Source organism: Amborella trichopoda, chromosome 9 (assembly GCF_054954075.1).
Source record: "Amborella trichopoda isolate Santa Cruz 75 chromosome 9, AtrichopodaSantaCruz75HAP2 v2.0, whole genome shotgun sequence".
NCBI lineage: Eukaryota > Viridiplantae > Streptophyta > Magnoliopsida > Amborellales > Amborellaceae > Amborella > Amborella trichopoda.
In genome coordinates this window covers 8,544,021-8,566,122 of record NC_142344.1, presented here as the reverse complement: position 1 = coordinate 8,566,122, position 22,102 = coordinate 8,544,021, and the positions used below count along the sequence as shown (strand labels likewise).

Genomic DNA, 22,102 nt, shown 5'->3' with positions numbered 1-22,102 from the left:
CTTCAAATAAACCTCTGGGGTGAGGGGAGATGAGTTTTAAGACAGGACTGGTCTGGTTTGGGGGTGTGAGGGGGTGAGAGACTGCGGGAATCAGAGGGTAGAAAGACAATTAGTTGGAAGGGCGGAGGGAGAGAATGAGACAGAAAAAAAGGAAGGTTAGATTCAGAATTTGACAGGTTTAGTATTCTTAAAAAGTGGGTCATTTTGTAGTATTATTAAAATAGCAATTTGGAAAATTTTGGCACAGGATGTAACTAGAAAAGGTACACCGGCGAATCCGGGTGTCCTGAGGCGGTACTCATCATTTTCTTATTTGATAAATCACGGGTGACAGGACCATATTTCCATAAAAGTCCAAAAAAAATGAAAGGGAAAAGCAAAGTCTCACCTCAAAATCTATCAGAAAAATACTTCAGGTATGAAAAATCCTTATGCCCTGACATCTATTATCATCATTGATTATAAAATTTATAGCTTAAAAATAGTACAGAGATGGATCCAAGAACATTTGAAATAGACGGCTAGGTGATGTGTAATATATACGTTATTTTTAGAGTTTAAAATCTTTTTTTTTCTCACTTTCACAATACTCAATGGGGAGATGATCAATTTGAGGGTTTATTTGACATCAGATCTAAAACCTTTTAGTAAGATTTGAGATGCAGCTTTACTTTTTTTTGTTTTTTTCTTTTTATAAAAGTAGGCTTTTTCTTTTATTTTAACCTTTTCCTTTTAGATATACAGAATTGTACGCAAAAACCGGCAAAGGCCATCACCATCCACGATGTACGTAAGAACCAATGGCAGTGAAGGCCATCACCATCCACGATGTAATAGCATTATATGCATCTTCCTTCATCTTAACCACAATTTTACCTACCTATAACGGTTGTAAAGCAGTTGAGAAAACACATCTCTCTCTCTCTCACACACGCACACACAAAGTCATAATGCGAAGCTCTGACTCTCTAATCTTCAGTCACTTAGAGAGACGACGTTGACCGTCACAGCTTTTCAGGACAAAAGGAAATGAAACTAGATAACAGTGTTAATGTTCTTGGATCAAACAATAGGTTTTATCCCTCGGTTAAGAAAAGCAAAAGGAAAATAAACCCTTAACGAAGAGCTCATGAATACTTGTTCGATCAGAACAACAAATAAAAGAAAGCTGTACATACACCTATGAACAAGTTAGAGCCATACAAGAAGATGGTGCATGCTCTGATACAATTTTATCCATACACCATCACAAAGCTCTTAACAAATTAAGGTGTTATACAATTGGGGTGAAACATGTACATAAAATTAGGCTTTCTGTAATTCCGATCACTTTTTGGCTTTTTGAATCAAAGCCTATTTTAAGAAAAGAGAGACCAAGAACTCAGATAAGAGAATGAACTCGCTTACTATCACTGCTGGTGAATGTATACCAAACAATGGAACGATGTCCACTTGCAACAAGCTCTCCACTGCCCCACCCACCACAGCACCCATCACCAGGCCTCCTAAAGTAATCACAGTAGCCTTCCCTACAAAACCAACAGAACAAGGCATGGTTAAGAGAGTTTCAGGTCAAAGAGAAAAGCAAGACTCGTGAAGCTCACGATTTAAATGTAAAAATTCTCTTTGTGGAGATTGATATAAGCTATCACAGGTTGACATGATGAAAGACAGTAAACCTATTCGTGAAAGTTCGGGTTCTCACCAGCTTGAAAAGAAAACCTCATGCAGAGATTTCAGGTCCTCAATAAGATTTCTATATTTAGTTAGCAAATATTCTTCCTTTTTGTTCCCTCCATGTTTAGGACGAGAGGTTTTGAGTGACTGGTTTCATGAACAACTATATAAATTTTTATATAGGAAAAAGATGCTTCTAGCTCACTAGCTAACAACAACAATATTAGCCCAATAACTCATATTGAATTTGAACAAATTCAATAGTCATGATTACATTTCGTATTTTAATTTTATTTTTTTAAGTACAAATCCAAATCATTTGATATTTTAAGCTTCTATTCTTTAAAAATAGGAGAATCTAATAAAAATATAAAAAAATAATAATTCACAAAAAATAGATTGACCAAGATATCCCTAAAACCTTTTGGGGGATCTTGGTCAATCTATTTTTTACAATTAAAACAGTAGAACAAACCTTATCAGTTACAAGTAATCAAGAAAATTTTCAACTACTATCAAATAACATAATTCAAAAACATAAAGATAAGAACTATAATTATTTACATATAGCACTAATACAAGTAACAATTAAACCTTTAACTACGTTAGGACTTAATAATTCTATATTAGTATGTCTAAGGGATACTAGACATAATAAATTTTCAGATTCATTGTTAGGAATGGTAGAGTCTAATCTATGTAGTTGACCAATATATTTTAACTGCTTTCCTAATTATTCAGTCTCCATAAAAGATCCTAATATCCTTAAGGTATTAACATTAAATCTAAAAACTCAAGGTTTTGATATGACCCCAGGATAACAAAATATTGCAATAATATACAGAATATATTATAAGGTTATGAATACTTTGTCCAAAAGTAATACAAATGGATACTAGAAGAAAAACGACATTTTTCCAAACCAATATAGAAAAGTCTAATACTATTATACCTAAGTCAAAAGAATGGTCAGAAATAGTATTACCAGAATCTTCGTCCATACAGAATGAAAATCAACATTTCCAAGCACCTTCTAAAAAATATCCCAAATAGAATAATAGAACATATGAATGGAAACATAGAAATACAATTTACTAGTCAACAGAAAGATAAAAATAGTAAAGATGATTCTGAAATAAAATCACATAAGACATAGTTAGAACCATCTAGAAGTTCTACTTCATCTATTAATCCAAACATACAAGGAGTAATACGAACAAAAGAAAATATTGTAATACCTCAATACAAAAAGATACAAAACGAATCTAAAAGTGATCCAAACTACTCCGACTTTGAAATGGATTTTCATATATTAACCCTGCAAGAGGAACAAAAAATAGATAAAACCTTAACAGAGGCAGAGTATCTATCTAATGACAATAAAGAAATTAGAAATTGGTATCTTACTACATTTGAACCTAGACTAATAGAATTATTTCATAAAAAATATAATAAGTTTCTTAAAACAGAAAAGCAAAATAAAGGATTTTTTATTTGGTTAAAAGAAATCTTAGCAAAAAAAGGAGTTTCAGTTCCTAATTTTGAAATACATACTCTAGAAAGCCAATATAATACTTATAATACATCAAAAGGAAATAAAATTACTAGTATACATCCTCCGGAAAGAAGCCTTGTAATAAAAGGAAAAGAATCAGATAGGTCGCCCACTCTAGAAACAAAAGCTACTCCATATAAAATGACTACTGGTGAAATAGTATATAGATCAGAATTAATTCCTCATATAATAGAACAAAATAATTATACTAATTTATATATGCAATCCATAGGCAAACAAACATTAAGAATTGAAAATATGTTAAAACCAACTCCTATACAAGAAACACAAAAATCTTTATTATTCAAACCACCACCTGCTATGAATAAAGAAAGATTCCATATTGGAGATAATAATAAAACCCTTATAGATCAATTAATATCAAAATTAGCTAAACTTGAATAAAGGAAACTACGAAAAAAGATATAAATCTCAAAGGAAAAGAAAAAATCAAAGAGTCAGAAACTTTAACCCTCCAAGAAGAAGAACCCATGATAGAAGACACAATAGAAAATATGGAAACAGCATTTACTGCAAATAATAATAATGATCAATCTCTCCAAAGAATATCTGATAATAAAAATTGGAAACCCGCCACAGCCAGACCATATCACCATAGACCGACCCCAGTAGACGTCCAATTTGAAGAAGATTTAATATCACATACAACCTCCTATTCTGGAAGAACAATAGTAAATTGGAATATAGATGGCATGTCTGAACATCAAATTCTTGATACAATGAAACATATGGCCATGTATGCATCAACTTGTAAGATGGTAGGAAACCATGACCAAGAAGTTGCAAAAGCCATAGTATGTGGATTCATTGGATGGCTTCGTGGGGTTTCTATCTACCTGAAAATACCAAAAATCAAATTTTAAATACAACTCGTCAATGGACCGTAAAAAATGAACAAAATCAAGATGTCTTATATTCTGAAAGTGATGCAGTAAATACTCTTATTTATACTTTCACTCTTCATTTTGTGGGGAGTACAACCCTACTTGAAGCCCGATCTGAAGATTTATTATCCAATTTAAAATGTCCAACATTATCACATTATAAATGGTATAAAGATGTATTTTTCTCAAGACTATTAACTAGAGAAGATAGTCAATTAGATCATTGGAAAGAAAAATTCATAGCTGGGTTACCCTATTTATTTGCTGAAAAAGTAAAAAATAGACTTGAGAATAAACATGGAGGTATAATAATACCATATTCTGTTTATACTTTAGGAGAATTATCTACTGAAATATGTGTAAAAGGATTAGCCCTATGCACAGATATGAAATTAAAGAAACAATTAGATAAGCAAAGAATGACTGGTAGAAAAGAACTGGGAGATTTCTGTGAACAATTTGGATATAATATTGAAAAATCTAAAGATAAAAGTTATAAAAAGGAAAAAGTATAAATATGAGAAAAAAGAAAGAAAGCCATATAAGAAAAATAAAAGAGAGAAATTTATGAAAAGGTTTTCACCAAAACAAAAATATAAAAAAAGAAAGAAAAAATTGCATGTACGCTATAAATGTGGAAAAGTAGGCCATTATAAAAGTAATTTGCTAAGTTAAAAAGACAATAGATACATTAATATTAGATGAAGCTATCAGAAATAAAATATATAATATTATACAAATATATAATGAAGACAGTTCTGAAGAAAATTCTACAAAAAGTTCTAGTGATACTTCATTAAATAGGAAATATTGAAGATGAAAATCTTGTGTGGATTAGTACTACTGAAGAATCAAATAATCAAGAATGTTCATGTAATATGCTATATCTAAGGAAGACAATTTAATATTAGACTTAATAGAGAAAATTACAGACCCAGATAAAAAAAGAGAAATTATAACTCAATTCATTAATATAACTAAGGCAAAAAATAAACCTACCCTTTTAATAAAGCCTCCTGATGAATATAATTTTGCTGAAATAATCAAAAGGACTAATAGAAAAGATACAATTCAAAAAGAACCAACGATCATAGAATTAAAAAAGGAAATAAATGAAGTAAAAATAGAAATACAACAATAAAAAAATCGAATCAAAATATTAGAATTACAAACTGAAGTTTCAAGAAATATAACAAATACAAATGAAATAGAATTTACTCAATTAATAGATTATCATAATAAATCAAGAATAGAAGAACCTGAATCATCAGGAATAAAAGATGAAACCAATAATAACTCTGTAAATCTAATAAATAAAGTTATTACACAAAAATGGTTTGTGCTAGTTAAAAATTATAGTAAAAAACGAATATAATTTCCAATCATTAGCCTTAATAGACTCAGGAGCAGACTTAAATTGTATTAATGAAGGTTTAGTACCTACAAAATATTTTGATAAAACAACACCAATATTAAATACTGCTGATGGAAGTAGATTATTTATTAATTATAAATTATCTGATGCTGTTGTTTGTAATAATGGACATTGTTTTAAGACCCCATTCATCATGGTAAAAGGACTAAACCAAGCAGTAATACTTGGAGTACCATTTCTTACCTTACTCTATCCAATAACCATAAATAATACAGGAATATAAACAAATATAGCAGGTACCACAATAAAATTTGAATTCATAGATAAACCAAAAATAAAAGAAATTAATATAGTCAAAAGATAGTATTAAACAAAAAGAACATTTTCTTTGCTTTCTAAAAGAAGAAATTAAATATAAAATGATAGAAGAAAAATTACAGTCTATTGAAATTATAGAACAAATAAAAAATATTACAAAACAAATAGAAATGAAATATGCAGTGAATTACCCAATGCCTTTTGAGATAGAAAAAAGCATATGGTTAGCTTACCCTATGAATCCAATTTTACTGAATCTAAAATTCCTACAAAGGCCAGACCTATACAAATGAATGCAAAATTATTAGAATTCTGTAAAAAAGAAATAGATGAATTATAAAGAAAAGTTTTAATAAGAAAAAGCATATTTCCCTGGAATTGTGCTGCATTCTATGTAAATAAGAATGACAAAGAAGAAAGTGAAGTCCCAAGATTAGTAATCAATTATAAACCATTAAATAAAGAACTCCAATAGATAAGATATCCTATACCAAATAAAAAAGATTTATTAGATAGATTAATAAATGCTTATATTTTTTCTAAATTTGATTTAAAATCAGGATACTAGCAAATTCAAATAAAAGAAGAAGATAGATATAAATCAAATCTGGATACATTGAAAATTGTTTTATATCTATCTTCTTCTTTTATTTGAATTTGCCGATATCCAGATTTTAAATCAAATTTAGAAAAAATATAAACATTTATTAATCTATCTAATAATCTTTTTTATTTGGTATAAGATATCTTATCCATTGGAGTGCTTTATTTAATGGTTTATAATTTATTACTAATCTTGGGACTCCTCTTTTTTTTTCTGCATTTTTATTTACATAGAATGCAGCACAACTCCAGGGAGATATGCTTTTTCTTACTAAATCTTTTCTTAATAATTCATCTATTTCTTTTTTACAGAATTCTAATAATTTTGCATTCATTTGTATAGGTCTGGCCTTTGTAGGAATTTTAGATTCAGTAAAATTGGATTCATAGGGTAAGCTAACCATATGCTTTTTTCTATCTCAAAAGGCATTGGGTAATTCACTGCATATTTCATTTTCTATTTGTTTTGTAATATTTTTTATTTGTTCTATAATTTCAATAGACTGTAATTTTTCTTCTATCATTTTATATTTAATTTCTTCTTTTAGAAAGCAAAGAAAATGTTCTTTTTGTTTAATACTATCTTTTGACTATATTAATTTCTTTTATTTTTGGTTTATCTATGAATTCAAATTTTATTGTGGTACCTGCTATATTTGTTTCTATTCCTGTATTATTTATGGTTATTGGATAGAGTAAGGTAAGAAATAGTACTCCAAGTATTACTGCTTGGCTTAATCCTTTTACCATGATGAATGGGGTCCTAAAACAATGTCCATTATTACAAACAACAGCATCAGATAATTTATAATGAATAAATAATCTACTTCCATCAGCAGTATTTAATATTGGTGTTGTTTTATCAAAATATTTTGTAGGTACTAAACCTTCATTAATACAATTTAAGTCTGCTCCTGAGTCTATTAAGGCTAATGATTGGAAATTATATTCGTTTTTTACTATAATTTTTAACTAGCACAAACCATTTTTGTGTAATAACTTTATTTATTAGATTTACAAAGTTATTAATGGTTCATCTTTTATTCCTGATGATTCAGGTTCTTCTATTCTTGATTTATTATGATAATCTATTAATTGAGTAAATTCTATTTCATCTGTATCTATTATATTTCCTGAAACTTCAGTTTGTAATTCTAATATTTTGATTCAATTTTTTAATTGTTGTACTTCTATTTTTACTTCATTTATTTCCTTGTTTAATTCTATGATTGTTGGTTCTTTTTGAATTGTATCTTTTCTATTAATCCTTTTGATTATTTCAGCAAAATTATATTCATCAGGAGGCTTTATTAAAGGCGTAGGTTTATTTTTTGCCTTAGTTATATTAATGAATTGAGTTATAATTTCTCTTTTTTCATCTGGGTCTGTAATTTTCTCTATTAAGTCTAATGTTAAATTGTCTTCCTTAGATAGCATATTACATGAACATTCTTGATTATCATATTCTTCAATAGTACTAATCCAAACAAGATTTTCATCTTCAATATTTCCTATTAATGAAGTATCACTAGAACATTCTGTAGAATTTTCTTCAGAACTGTCTTCATTATATATTTGTATAATATTATATATTTTATTTCTGATAGCTTCATCTAATATTAATGTATCTATTGTCTTTTTAACTTTGCAATTACTTTTATAATGGCCTACTTTTCCACATTTATAGCGTACATGCAATTTTTTCTTTCTTTTTTTATATTTTTGTTTTGGTGAAAACCTTTTCATAAATTTATCTCTTTTATTTTTCTTATATGGCTTTCTTTCTTTTTTCTTATATTTATACTTTTTCCCTTTTATAACTTTTATCTTTAGATTTTTCAATATTATATCCAAATTGTTCACAGAGATCTCCAAGTTCTTTTCTACCAGTCATTCTTTGCTTATCTAATTGTTTCTTCAATTTCATATCTGTGCATAGGGCTAATCTTTCTGCACATATTTCAGCAGATAATTCTCCTAAAGTATAAACAGAATATGGTATTATACCTCCATGTTTATTCTTAAGTCTATTTTTTACTTTTTCAGCAAATAAATAGGGTAACCCAGCTATGAATTTTTCTTTCCAATGATCTAATTGACTATTTTCTCTAGTCAATAGTCTTGAGAAAAATACATCTTTATACCATTTATAATGTGATAATGTTGGACATTTTACATTGGATAATAAATCTTCAGATCGGGCTTCAAGTAGGCCTGTACTCCCCACAAAATGAAGAGTGATAGTATAAATAAGAGTATTTACTGCATCACTTTCAGAATATAAGACATCTTGATTTTGTTCATTTTTTACGGTCCATTGACGAATTGTATTTAAAATTTGATTTTTGGTATTTTCAAGTAGATAGAAATCCCACCAACCACGAAGCCATCCAGTGAATCCACATACTATGGCTTTTGCAACTTCTTGATCATGGTTTCCTACCATCTTACAAGCTGATGCATATATGGTCATATGTTTCATAGTATCAAAAATTTGATGTTCAGACATGACATCTATATTCCAATTTACTATTGTTCTTCCAGAATAGGAGGTTGTATGTGATATTAAATCTTTTTCAAATTGGATGTCTACTGGGGTCGGTCTATGGTGATATGGTCTGGCTGTAGCGGATTTCCAATTTATATCATAAGATATTCTTTGGAGAGATTGATCATTATTATTATTTGCAATAAATGTTGTTTCCATGTTTTCTATTGTCTTCTATCATGGGTTCTTCTTCGTGAAGGGTTAAAGTTTCCGACTCTTGAATTTTTTCTTTTCCTTTGAGATCTATATCTTTTTTCGTAGTTTCCTTTATTTTAAGTTTAGCTAATTTTGACATTAATTGATCCATAAGGGTTTTATTATTATCTCCAATATGGAATCTTTCTTTATTCATAGCAGGTGGTGGTTTGAATAATAAAGATTTTTGTGTTTCTTGTATAGGAGCTGGTCTTAACATATTTTCAATTCTTAATGGTTGTTTGCCTATGGATTGCATATATAAATTAGTATAATTATTTTGTTCTATTATATGAGGAATTATTTCTGATCTATGTACTATTTCACCGGTAGTCATTTTATATGGAACAGCTTTTGTTTCTAGAGTGGGTGAATTATCTGATTCTTTTCCTTTTATTACAAGGCTTCTTTCTGGAGGGATGTATACTAGTAATTTTATTTCCTTCTGATGTATTATAAGTAATATATTGGCTTTCTAGAGTATGTATTTCAAAATTAGGAACTGAAACTCCTTTTCTGCTAAGATTTCTTTTAACCAAATAAAAAATCCTTTATTTTGCTTTTCTGTTTTAAGAAACTTATTATATTTTTTATGAAATAATTCTATTAGTCTAGGTTCAAATGTAGTAAGATACCAATTTCTAATTTCTTTATTGTCATTAGATAGATAATTTGCCTCTATTAAGGTTATATCTATTTTTGTTCCTCTTGCAGGGTTAATATATGAAAATCCATTTCAGAGTCGAAGAAGTCTGGATCACTTTTAGATTCATTTTGTATCTTTTTGTATTGAGGTATTACAATATTTTCTTTTGTTCGTATTACTCCTTGTATTTTTGGATTAATAGATGTAGAACTTCTAGATGGTGCTAAGTATGTCTTATGTGATTTTTTCAAAATCATCTTTACTATTTTTATCTTTCTGTTGACTAGTAAATTGTATTTCTATGTTTCCATCCATATGTATATATATATGTATGTATATATATATATATATATATATATATATATATATAAGGGAGTGGATTCAATACGCCCACTAGCTGATTGCTATAGTAAACGCCAATGGCCCAGATTGAATCTGAGCCGATATGACGGTCACGACCTCTTTTCGTGTTTGAATTTTAGTTTTTTTTTCTATAAATCCAAATCACTTGAAATTTTAGGTGTATATTCTTCTCATCAAGATGCACCTAATAAAAAAAAATAAAAAAAAATCCACAAAAATAAAATTGATCAAAATACCCCCGAAACTTTACAAGGGTATTTTTGTCATTTTTTTCATGTAAACTATTTTTTTTATATTTTTCGAAGATTCACCTATTTTTTATGTACACACGCTCCAAGTTTCAGATCATTCCGATTTGTAGAAAAAAAAAATTAAAATTCAAACACTGCCGGACATCCACGATCGTCAGATCGGCCCAGATTCAATCTGAGCCGTTGGCATTTACTGTAACAGTATGCCATTGGGCTGACATGATCTTTTCCCTATATGTAATACTTGCCCTTATTTAACACTACATACATGTAAATCTCTCTGTTACATCGGCTGACAATTTTGTGGGCTGAAATTCAAGAAAATGTACAACAGAGCAAGAACACTGATCTAGAAGAACAAAAACACTACCCCCTCAGGACAAGGGGTGGATAATTACAGCATTTGAGGCTATGCACCTTCCATGGTGAGAGAGTCAGCCAGTTATTTGACACTTCCAAAATGTGCTTAAAGAAAATTGGATAAATTGGATGGGTTAACAATTCATGTAATTTGCTCAAACACTTTTTCAAGGTGCCATGAACAAACTGAGTTTCCACTGGCCTAGTTGATTGTGTTTTCTGGATCCCTTTCAACAATGACGGAGTGACCCATGATCTATCACAAAGTATGAGCCCTTCAAGGAAAGCTAAGGCCTCTGCTGTGATTATTGCAGGAACTCCTATAGGGCCTTTGAAGGTGAGCAGCGTGGATGCCAAATGGTCCCTGAAAATGCCCCTGGTGCCCGATTGTCCAGGGTTCCCACAGAACCCAGGGAGAAATTAGCTTGGTAGTCTTGATGTTTCGGGGGTGGGGTGGCTCCAAAGAGAGGATCTTGGAGTGGGCCACCAGAAACAACTTAAGCATTATAAACAAGAAGGCAATGTAATGCTATTTCAATCTGAATCAATCCAGTCTCCTGATTCCCCTGCGGCTCCCACTTATCTTACTATCAAATTCCATTACCTTACCATGTCAAATTCCATTTGTGTATCATCTCTTTCACATAAACTCCCTAAAAATGGCCTCTTCTCCATCATACAGGCACATTCCCTTTAGCCCTTTCCATCTCTCTCTCTCTCTCTATGTAAACATAATACCCTTACAGGGTCGTTTGGATATCTGGAAAAATATTACTGCGTAATACATTATCTGCAAATGGATTGTTACTGTTTGGGTAGTATTTAAATATTGTGAAATACATTGCTACTCTTTGTCTGTCAGGAGAAATATGGGAAATGCATTACCAACATTTTACCAGCACTAGGTATAAACTATAATTTCTTTCTTTTTTATCACAAAATTCCACTGAAATACTGAATTAAAGTCATCATCACACCATTCCAAAAAGACTTTTTAATAATAACATCATCACCATTCCAAAAAGATTTTCTAATAGTAATTTGTACCATTCTAAAGTCATCATCACACCATTTCCTACTTGTTTTGCATACCTTTGGCACTTACATGGAATCACATGTCTCCCAACATGATTATTTGGTTTCAACATCATAAGTCCTTGGAATAATATGATTGGAATAACATGTTTTTATTGTGATAAACCTTATTTTTATTTATTCTTTATAGAAGTCTTTCAAAGTCTTTCAAATGTCTCTGTAAATAATTTCAAATAAGCAATAAATTTATAACACCAAATTCAAAAATATTGTGGTACAAGTTAAAAAATGGGAAGAAGTTTGATTAGTAAACTAAAAGGTTTCGTAATTGCAGTAGAAAATTTTGAGGAATTGGAGGAGACTAAAGAAGTATCTTATTTCAATTGAGCTTTTACTAATCTCTTATGAGGATTATGTTGTGTGAAATTTTTTATTATGATAGTGTTTTGTAATTTCTCATTGATTATCAATTATTATTTTTATTAATTTTGTTTTTATATGAGAGCTGATAGTAAGGCGATAGAGGGATGTAGAAATAGATGTGAGCAAAGTGTAGAAATGGATGTGCACAGGATGGGCAAACACTTATAAGTGGAGTTATAAGTGGAGTTGAGAGAGAAAGTAGAAAGGGATGTGCGCGTAGGAGAGAGGGAGAATAGCAAGAGAATGGGCAAGAGACGCACGAGAGGGACAATGGCAAGAGAATGGGGCACGTAGTTAGATTACCCGTTAAGCACAAGAGACGCACGAAAGGACAATGGCAGGAGAATGGGCAAGAAACGCACGTAGTTAGATTACCCGTTAAGCACAAGAGACGCACGAGAGGACAATGGCAGGAGAATGGGCAAGAGACGCACGTAATGGATTTCACAATCATTCTGCGCGTAATAGATTTCACATATTTTGGAAAAATCTTGTGTAATTTATTTCCTTTTTCTTACGGTTGAAGTGCACCCAAACATGGTAAATCTCATATTTCCTTGCAATATATTTTCATGTAATAGATTTTCAGGTACCCAAACGGCTCCTAAAGGATCACCATTTGTAACTCAACTTGGGAAAACATTAAGCCAAAATGTAAGTCCAGTAAGAGATTGAATTTACAAACGGCTCCTAAAGGATCACCATTTGTAACTCAACTTGGGAAAACATAAAGCCAAAATGTAAGTCTAGTAAGAAGAGATTGAATTTACAAGGGAAGGAGAAAGGGATAGAATGGGCACAATGTTTCAGATGCTCAAATGCAATTATGAAACAAAGAAAGGGCATTCTTAGAAATAGATTCAGGCACTATGCTAATCTGCAGTCAATTGCATTATCAGTTAACAATTTCTAGAAACTTTAGTTTCTTTTCTTAACTTTAGTTTCTTTCTTGACAGATACAGATGCATTATTTCAAAAGTTCTATCGCCCTTTGAAGAAACTGAAATCTAAGGATCATATCTGCAAATATACTCATGGTTCTAGTTTTCAGACTTGGCAAAAATCTATATAAACGACTTAACTTTCAAAATCACTATGCTTTCTTTAACCACCTAAACTGAAAATATATCTAACTTCAGTCATTCAATAAAAAATTGTACTGGAAGAGTATTCTAAGCCTAAATTCAAGAAGTCCTAAAATATTTAATCATAAGAAGTGGAAGATTGTAAAGGACCATATTTGTCTAGAGATCAAGGCAAGGTCATGTCTAACACGATATTTATAGAGATATGGCAACATCTTGCCACATAATGACCAGCAAACCAAGTACTTCGCTACCACAACTCTTTTTTCTGATTAGTACTACTAACTAGCATGAAGGACTTCTCGGAGTGCATTAGTAGCAGTAGAACTAGTTGACATGTTTATATTTGCATGTGTATGTTAGATGCGCAGGGAAATACTAAAAGATGTGCTTCACATGCGGGTATCAAAGTATTTCAGTTCTTTCACTGATTTCAAAGTGCCTCAGGTCTTTGGCTGCTTTACAAAAGCCTTCAGATTTAGTCCAAACTAGTATACAGCCTGTGCGTTGTGCAGACACAAAGAGAGAAAGGTCCATGCTTCCACACACACACACACAGAGATGGGATTGCAGATGTCATCTTTTTGGAGATCTTGGATTGGATTTAAGCAAGAAAGACAAATTTAGTTAGGTTAGAGAGAGAATGTTTTTTGAGTCTTGGATTGGATTTAAGCAAGAAAGATAAATTCAGATGGATTGGAAAGACAATGAATCCCATAGAATATAGGATTGGATTTATACATACGGATTAAGGGTACCAAGTAAAGAATGGACAGGTATGATTCCACATTAAAAAACAAAAGGCGTGATTGTCTTGTGTGACATGCAAAACTCACTCAAGAAAATTGACGAGGTAGTACAGATAACTAAAAAAAATGATAGAGTCATAAGGAAAAAGAGAAATTTAGAAAAACTAAGAAAGACTTAAATGGATCTGATGGAATGATATCTTAATAATTTTATAGTCTTGTACAACCTCATTTACCCATGTCTTTTTAATGGAATATCATTTACCCATTCACATTCACATACATAATAAATGCAGAAGACCATACTCATTCCCACTGTAAACCAACAGCAAAATAACAATCAATATCAAACGATAGGTTGTAATTGAAATACAAGAAGTCCTAATGGTAATAAGCAACTATAAGTAATAAGAGAAGTATAGATTACAGTATAATAATAATCAGAATCAAATGACAGGTTGAAATTGAAATACAGGAAGTCCTAGTGTTAATAAAAAACTAGAAGTAATAAGACAAGTATCGGAAGTTATCATGTCGACAGATGATGATAACAAACACTAAGGCAAAATAAAAATCAACTAATGCAAAATCAAAATCAACTCTAAGATCTTCAATATAGGGAATTTCAGCCCACAAAAGTCCCAGAATGAGGGTAATAAAAGAGCACAAAACAAGAGCACAGCCAAATGGCAAAGTATACGATGGGAGAAAAGGAGAAGGAAAGAGGACTAAAGTGAGGAGTAATGGACTATAAAACTCCAGTATGGAGCCAGGCACTCATTGGCCACTCTATCCACAAATTCAGTTTCTTCATACATTTGGTACAAAGAGCAACCACAAGAGATAGCCATGTCTAGAGACTTCCGTCAGAAACGTTATGCACCAAAAGAATGGATAATCTTCTGAAGCTTACGAAGACACTTAGCCAGTCGACTCCTCACAGCTTAAGAATGAATTAGGATACTCAACCTAGTTAGTAAGCAGTAGGGCTGAGAATTACCCAATTTGGATCCGAAACCCCAATTTCTGATCCTATCCAGATCCGAGTATGGGTCCAAGATTTGGATCTGCCAGGTCGGATTTGGATCTGACAGGTCATATCTGGATCCAAATAGCATTCAAATTGGATCCAAGTACAGGTGGATCCGATCCGGATCTGACCCAGGTTGATATATATATATATATATATATATATATTATTTTATATATAATACATATATTATATACTATTTTTTGTTACTTATTATTTTATAGATATAAAATAATATATAAAATAAATTTCTTGGATCCAACTGGATTCGGATCTAGATCCTATGTATACTTCTTCGATTCGAATCCGAATCCGAATCTGGATCCAGATCCCATGTATACTTTTCGGATCTGAATCCGGATCCTAGGGAATCCGGACCCGATCCAACCCATTCTCAGCCCTCGTAAGAAGGCAGTTCTACATAGCTTCTAGGGTGGAGATGGATTTCTAAATCTTCATCCAAATGTCGCAGCATGCTACTCCCATGCCAGCGAGCTACTGTTGAATTTGACATCAATCGTTCTGTTTGGCAGCGCCTGATACTCAACTCATGCAGTTAATATATCTTCCTAAGTTGAGAGCACATTGAAACTAAAGCATTGTCAGCACAATTTACAGCAAAATGGAGCAAATGAGATAGCAACATTTTGGAAACTGTCACTTCCTTTTCTTTTCGATTGGAAGTATTGACTCCTCTATTTAGTTACACTAGAAGTTTTTCAAGCTGAAGCAATTCTTTCCTGCCATCTATGACTAATCTCAGAAATTGCACACCTAGATCAGTCTTGGAAAGCATTCACTAACAAAATGCCTATAGAAAACTTATTATAGATTATGACTCTTTGGTAACACCGTAAATTTTTGCAGCCCCATTAACATGAACATGATAATTTACAAATTTGTGCAAGTTCTTGTACCTTGATTTGTATGAAGGATAAGAAAAATAAATGCCGTTAACAAGTTCTGACCCAACAACTTAGCATTAATAGGAATCTCATCATGTGCTGTCTTTACCATATGCCCTTAGTTTCTACTCATGGAACTTAACTGTGTTAGGTGCTTACCTAAAAAATAAATTTCTTAATTGTGTTAGGGAAACAATCACTTGGTTCAAATGATATTTCAGCAAACTTTACCATTCCATTTCTCACTTACAATTCATCTATAGTTCCACTGAGTTACTCAACTAGAAAATCTTTGTTGAGTCTGTAATCCAATGCTTATAGAAAAAAGGCATCAAGCAATGCTGAACCAACTTATGACAATATACCAATTGGACCGGTTAGAGATCATCCCAAAAGGTATGGCAAATCCTCGTGATTGTAAATACTCATATTCTCTTGGATCTTATGCTCATAATTGCTCATCGCCCCTGCGCTCACTAGGTATCACTTCATCAGTTTTATTAACCTAAGATTGACAAAAAGTTGCTACTGAGAAGTTTTGAATGAACTTGACATGTATACTTCACACAGAGGAGAAAAAACAAGCAATTTTAAGAGGATTTAACTAGTTTCACTCAAGTTTGATGCTTCTGTTTTAAGAGGATTTAACTAGTTCCACTCAGTTTGATGCTTCTGTAGAACTACAAAATGCAAAATAATTTCAAGGAGTTCAATAAAGAAAATAAAATCACCTAAAGGAATTTGCTCCAAGATGATAATGACATAGATAACATTACAGCCTGGTTACAGTAGCCACTGTATCAAAGTTAAAATAAGCGAGTACTTATTTACCACCGGGCAATTTTCCTATTTAAGAAAGTACCATAGCTAAAACAAAAGGCAATTTTTGGTTTGATGATTAAGGATGCCAATTTCACATAAGGATTTTCCGTCCAGAGAGACTCTGGCTCATGCTAACTTTCAGTCAGGATAAATCACGGTGTTCATGAAGAATAATACCATGAAATTTCACAAACGACTTAAGAGGTATAGTTAGACAAATTTAATGAAAGAATTCATCAGCAATATATCATTTACATGGAAACCATTGCACATGATAATTTCAAGCAGTTGGAATATCAGAATAGAAGCTATTCTGGCAAACAATCATTGAATATATCTACTCCTTGAATATATCTACACTTGTCTAATGCAAACAAATGCAGATTATCCCACTGAGAGAGCAAATAAACTGAATTAGATATGAGCAGCAGCTTGATACTAAAAGAAGATCACATGGACAAATAACACATTATATAACTCTATTATTGGAAAGTGCAAGCTAGATCATCATTCAACACATTAGATTCCCTTTAAAATAAAAGTCCCTTGATATATAACTAATAATTAGTCCCTTTCAAAGTTCTTACCTAGATTGACATTCTTCTTGGTCAAGAAGTACAATGAAGCCCCAAAGCCAGTGGCCAAAACCAGGCCAGGAACATCAGCTCCACTATTGGGCGCTCCTGTGGATGAAGAGACCCCACTGACGAATGTAAAAACCATCAGTGCCCCATATATTCCAGCTTCTATCCCAAGGCTTCCGGCGGATGGTGCTTCAAGTGAAACTGGTGAATTCTTAACAGTATTCTGTAGCCACCGAGGCAGTCTATTTGAGCTACTTGTCGGTTTTACATCAGCATAACGGATGCTGCTATTTACAACTTTGCCTTTCCTCCTTTGGATTAGGCTTTGCATAAGCAACATGTCATATGCAGCCTCTACCTGAAAAAATATATATATATATATCACTAGAATGTAAAGGCGTGAAAAACTACAAAGGTAGCTTCGATCACTAATGCATTTGACCACATAGACATTGATTATCTAAGTGGGTTTTCTCAATTCTGGTAAATGGAGTCTTCTCATGCATTTTGCACATATTAGTATCACAGGTCCACTTAAAAGCTATAATTGTTTTTAACAGAAGAGAGGGAAAAAGGAAAAAGAACAAAAAGAGATGGGATATTGTTTTCAAGATTGCACGATAATCCAACCCCCCGTGTAATCATCCATTGAAATGAAAATACAAAGAAAAATAAAACACGATACTTTTGCCAATGTAAAAATCTCTTAACAAATTTATATAGTGAATAATTATACTGGTCCATCTATGCTCAATCAAGAAAGTTTCACGGCATGGTCTATATGTGGATGGGGGGGGAGTGCACACATGTGTTTGCCATTGCCTGAGTGCAAACATGCAAACAACACCATCTTTCTTAAACTATCAGCATGTTCTACCACCCACTCCTTAGTAGTCCAACCAATTCTTTTAGAATATCACTCTAAACATGGGAGGCAAAAGTAGCCACCCACCTAATTTTATTACATGTTTGGAAAGCAAAATGAAGTAAACCAGATGTTCGACAAGTAACTTTAGGTGCCATTTTCACACAAAATTAGAGAGTCTACTGTTCCATGAAGCTAAACAGCTATTGAAGTCATTATACCACAAGGTCCTATGAAGCTGTGTTTGGCGAATCTTCACATAAGGTAAACCAAGTGCAAGCGAAACGCTACAAGGCTTGCATCCAACGGCCTAGACCACCACAACTTGCCCAATTTCTGCTCTAAACATCCTTGTCATTTGACCAAACACAAGATTGTAAACATGGACGAAAAACCTGAAATTCCTGACTCAAGATACAAATGATAAAAGAAAAAAAGAGAAAAAAAAAGTGGAAAAAGAAAAAGAAAAAGCAAACTAGAGATTGGTAATAAGAAGCAAAATCTTCCTGTTTATAACCTAAGAATCAAGTTGCAACATACAACTCTCTATGAAGAATTGACATAGTGACTTTTATGTGATACTAGAAATAAAGAGAACAAAGGAACACCCTTCCTAGGCCCCTGAAATTAATCCTGCTGAAGAGCCATTAGTAAAATCATAATGAAATACATAAGTCAATATGTCCCACCATCCACCTCCAAAACCCATCTCATGCAACATGTGTGATCAATGAAATGGCAGATAACATGATCATAAAGACTCCCCAGGTAGACCACACAATAGAACAAACAAATAATTAGCGGAGGGATAGAAAAAGAAGCATCATCATGTTCAGTGTAACAGATAATTCTTCAGACACCACCTCATACTAGCTATTAATCAGGTTTATCATCTAAACTCCCTGATGTTTCTATGACTTCTAGCTTTAAGCGCTATCGTAGTCCTTATGACCTACCACAGAATGTGCATAAATCCTTTCAAATTTCAATAGGTCCCTTCACTCCTAATAAAAATCCACAGAAAACCATCATTGTCTCATGCCTAATCCATGCATAAGTCAAATGCCACTTGCCTCAACAACTCTTGCTCGAAGATCTCTCTAGCCATATCGTGCTAAGAAGTAACCGTAGAAGCACAAGGGACATGATCATGTTGGTAGCAAACACATCAAAGTGAGAAGGACTCTTTAAAAACCCCCAAAGTAGAAACCTCCATTTTTTCCAGTATTGACCTTGCTTGTCATACACATTCATCCAAGGACCAAAATTTTGACATTTCAAATTAGCAGTTAAATGAGAGAATAATGCCTTCCAATCACCATTTTTATGAGCCTTCTACTTTCAGCCTCATTCTGCTATTTTCTACAACATATCCACCATTTCCTCCACATCAACAAGCGCAATAAGCTTGTCAATAACACATGCCTCATGAATTCCGCCATGTAAGATAAACTTTCACTCCGCTTTAACAGTTTAAATGCATTTCCACCCTATATGCCACATTGTACACTAAAGCATACTCACAAGATTTTGTTTCTCTGTTTAAGTTCTTCTCAAAGAAAGAATGATTCTCGTGGTCCAGCTTAATTCGTCGATTCTCTATACTCATAGATTAAAATACTTTTCAGATGAATCTTTTCTCTTAAGAATAGCTTTAGTGATGCATCTAATAACCCAGAGACTGGTAATAAACAAAAACACTAACAACAAATCCTGGAAGCAGTTCAAATGTTCTCATGCACGCAAGTTTCAATGATAAATAATAATGGGTCAGGAGACCATGAAAGTATTGGTCAAGAAACTGCAGAAATATCTTTTGCAATGCCAGAAATATTGGAACACGCCCTTGACCACTACAATATGGAAATGCAATGGGTACCCACTGTAAGCACCATCACAAATACATATAGTGTTTGTTTAAAATATATCAGCTGTTTTATCCAGACATCTAAGCTGATATAGATGGTTTCATATTTAAAAAGAAAGGTGGCAGTTCTAAACTTATTATTATTGTCATTGATGCAAACTGCATCTAGAAACTTGCTAGACCAGAGGCGTGTTTGACATTACTTTCTTTGTTAGTTGAGAAGTGCCTACTTGGTGTAGCAGTTCAGCCCTACGTGATGTAGTGGCTTCATGGGTTGAATGGATCACTTTCCCTAACCTTTGACGGTGATCCATGAGCCTTCCTGGTTGGTACCCAGTTTTGCACCAATTCTTATTATCATTTCCTAAAGTAATGCCTAGCATATCCTTTAAAGTTCATTATTGCTAAAAAAACCTTAAAAAAAAAAGAACAAATCAATATTTTTAATATGTAAAAGTATCATACCTGATATATATGTTATAATGCCTTTATATCCCTTCATTTTTACATAATGCTCTTTATAGTTTGTACTGTTATTTTCTAAGTACTATTAATTTTCGCATTTCATAGTCATTTTAATAGCCATCATTGATAAATAAAGGTAAAGGCCTCTATCAGTTTGCCTGATGTAGTCCACAATAATGGGCTCCAAAGCCTTGAAAACAGAAAAAAAAAAAAAAACAAAAAAAGAAAAAAAAAAGGAAAAAAAAAAAGGATCCTATACCCAAATTGTTAGAAGGTTTGGGATAATTTTCTTGAGTGCAACCAAGTCTAAAGCTAAGACAAATTAAACCCATAAAACTAAGTTGCATAAATTGCTAAAACACAACCAACTCTAAAGCTAAGACCAATCAAATTCATACACCCATATCAGGGTAAAATTTTCCAAAATAAAATCAATTATTTTTTATCGGAAAGTATAATTCTACCAATATAGGAAGATCATTACAGGAAACACAACCAAATCCGCCACTAAATCAAGAAAATTCATCGACTTGGGTGATAAAAAACTGTGAGAGAAACAAATCACGTCAACTTATACAATAAGATCACGATGATACAGCAAAATACAACCATTTCCAACTCTACTAAAAAACAGATATCATAAAAGGGAGTAATTCAATTGTCAGAAGGAAGCAGAGAAACCCAGACCTTTACCAGACCCCCCATGGAGGAAAATGAGAGAAGGAGAGATGCTCAGAAAATAGAAAGACTCTTTGCTGAAAGAAAGATAACAATCTAAACTATAAACAGACCATGAGGAACCAGAACAATTGATAGAGGGAGAGATGAATGATGATTCTCTTCAGAGAATCACAATAACTAATTTTCAAAAGCACGCAAAATGAAAAAGAAAACAAACGGAAAACGCACCCAGCAATATCAAACTAAACAGACCCACAGAGAGAGAGAGAGGAACCAGCAACCAGAAACAAGCGCAAAGTAAGAGAAAGAAATGAAAATTCACAAAATAAGGAGTAATAATAACCAAAAAGAAGAAAAATCAACACTCAGAGAAGTAAATAAAAAAGAAACTGAAACCTCACCTGAGCAGCGGCCTCCTGGTCATCTTTGCAAGAAGCCAATATCGAAGTCTTCGCCCTAAGGATCTCTTCGAACGAAGACCCTTCCGAAACTCCGAGCAATTTCAAAGCGCTCTCCACCGACATCTCATAGGGCAGAGAATCGTCCGCCCTAGACGCCAACAGTCTCCTCCTCCTCTGGCTACTTCGGCCGCCATCCTTGGCGGCGCCGCTAATATTGGCAGAGGCCTTCGCTCTCTTAACGGTTGCGTCGCTTAAACTGGAGGAGATTCTAAATCCGATGGTTGGGATTTGGGGGCATCTAACGAAGAGAGCAGCCATGGCTCCTCCCCTCCTCTTCTCAGTTACGCAGAGGAAGCCAGTCGTGAGTTATGCGAAAGAGAAAATCGTTCATACC

General features: G+C 32.7%; 1 protein-coding gene across 1 annotated transcript; it reads right to left on the bottom strand.

Annotated features, from left to right (window-relative positions):
• Positions 1-1,011: 1,011 nt before the first annotated feature.
• On the bottom strand, positions 1,012-22,080 carry LOC18424162 (chaperone (DUF3353)). Its single transcript, XM_011630614.3, has 3 exons — positions 21,709-22,080; positions 17,433-17,787; positions 1,012-1,529 (listed from the first exon to the last, which is right to left on the bottom strand). The coding sequence occupies exons 1-3, from the start codon at positions 22,024-22,026 to the stop codon at positions 1,354-1,356; spliced, it is 849 nt and encodes a 282-aa protein (XP_011628916.1). The 5' UTR covers positions 22,027-22,080; the 3' UTR covers positions 1,012-1,353.
• Between the last annotated feature and the right edge of the window lie 22 nt (positions 22,081-22,102).

Excerpts from the sequence above, each read along its gene's own strand:
- LOC18424162 (XM_011630614.3), bottom strand. The coding sequence starts at position 22,026 with ATGGCTGCTCTCTTCGTTAGATGCCCCCAAATCCCAACCATCGGATTT. Across the intron at positions 17,788-21,708 it reads ACCAGGAGGCCGCTGCTCAG|GTAGAGGCTGCATATGACAT; the intron begins GTGAGGTTTCAG and ends ATATTTTTTCAG. Across the intron at positions 1,530-17,432 it reads CAAGAAGAATGTCAATCTAG|GGAAGGCTACTGTGATTACT; the intron begins GTAAGAACTTTG and ends TTGGTTTTGTAG.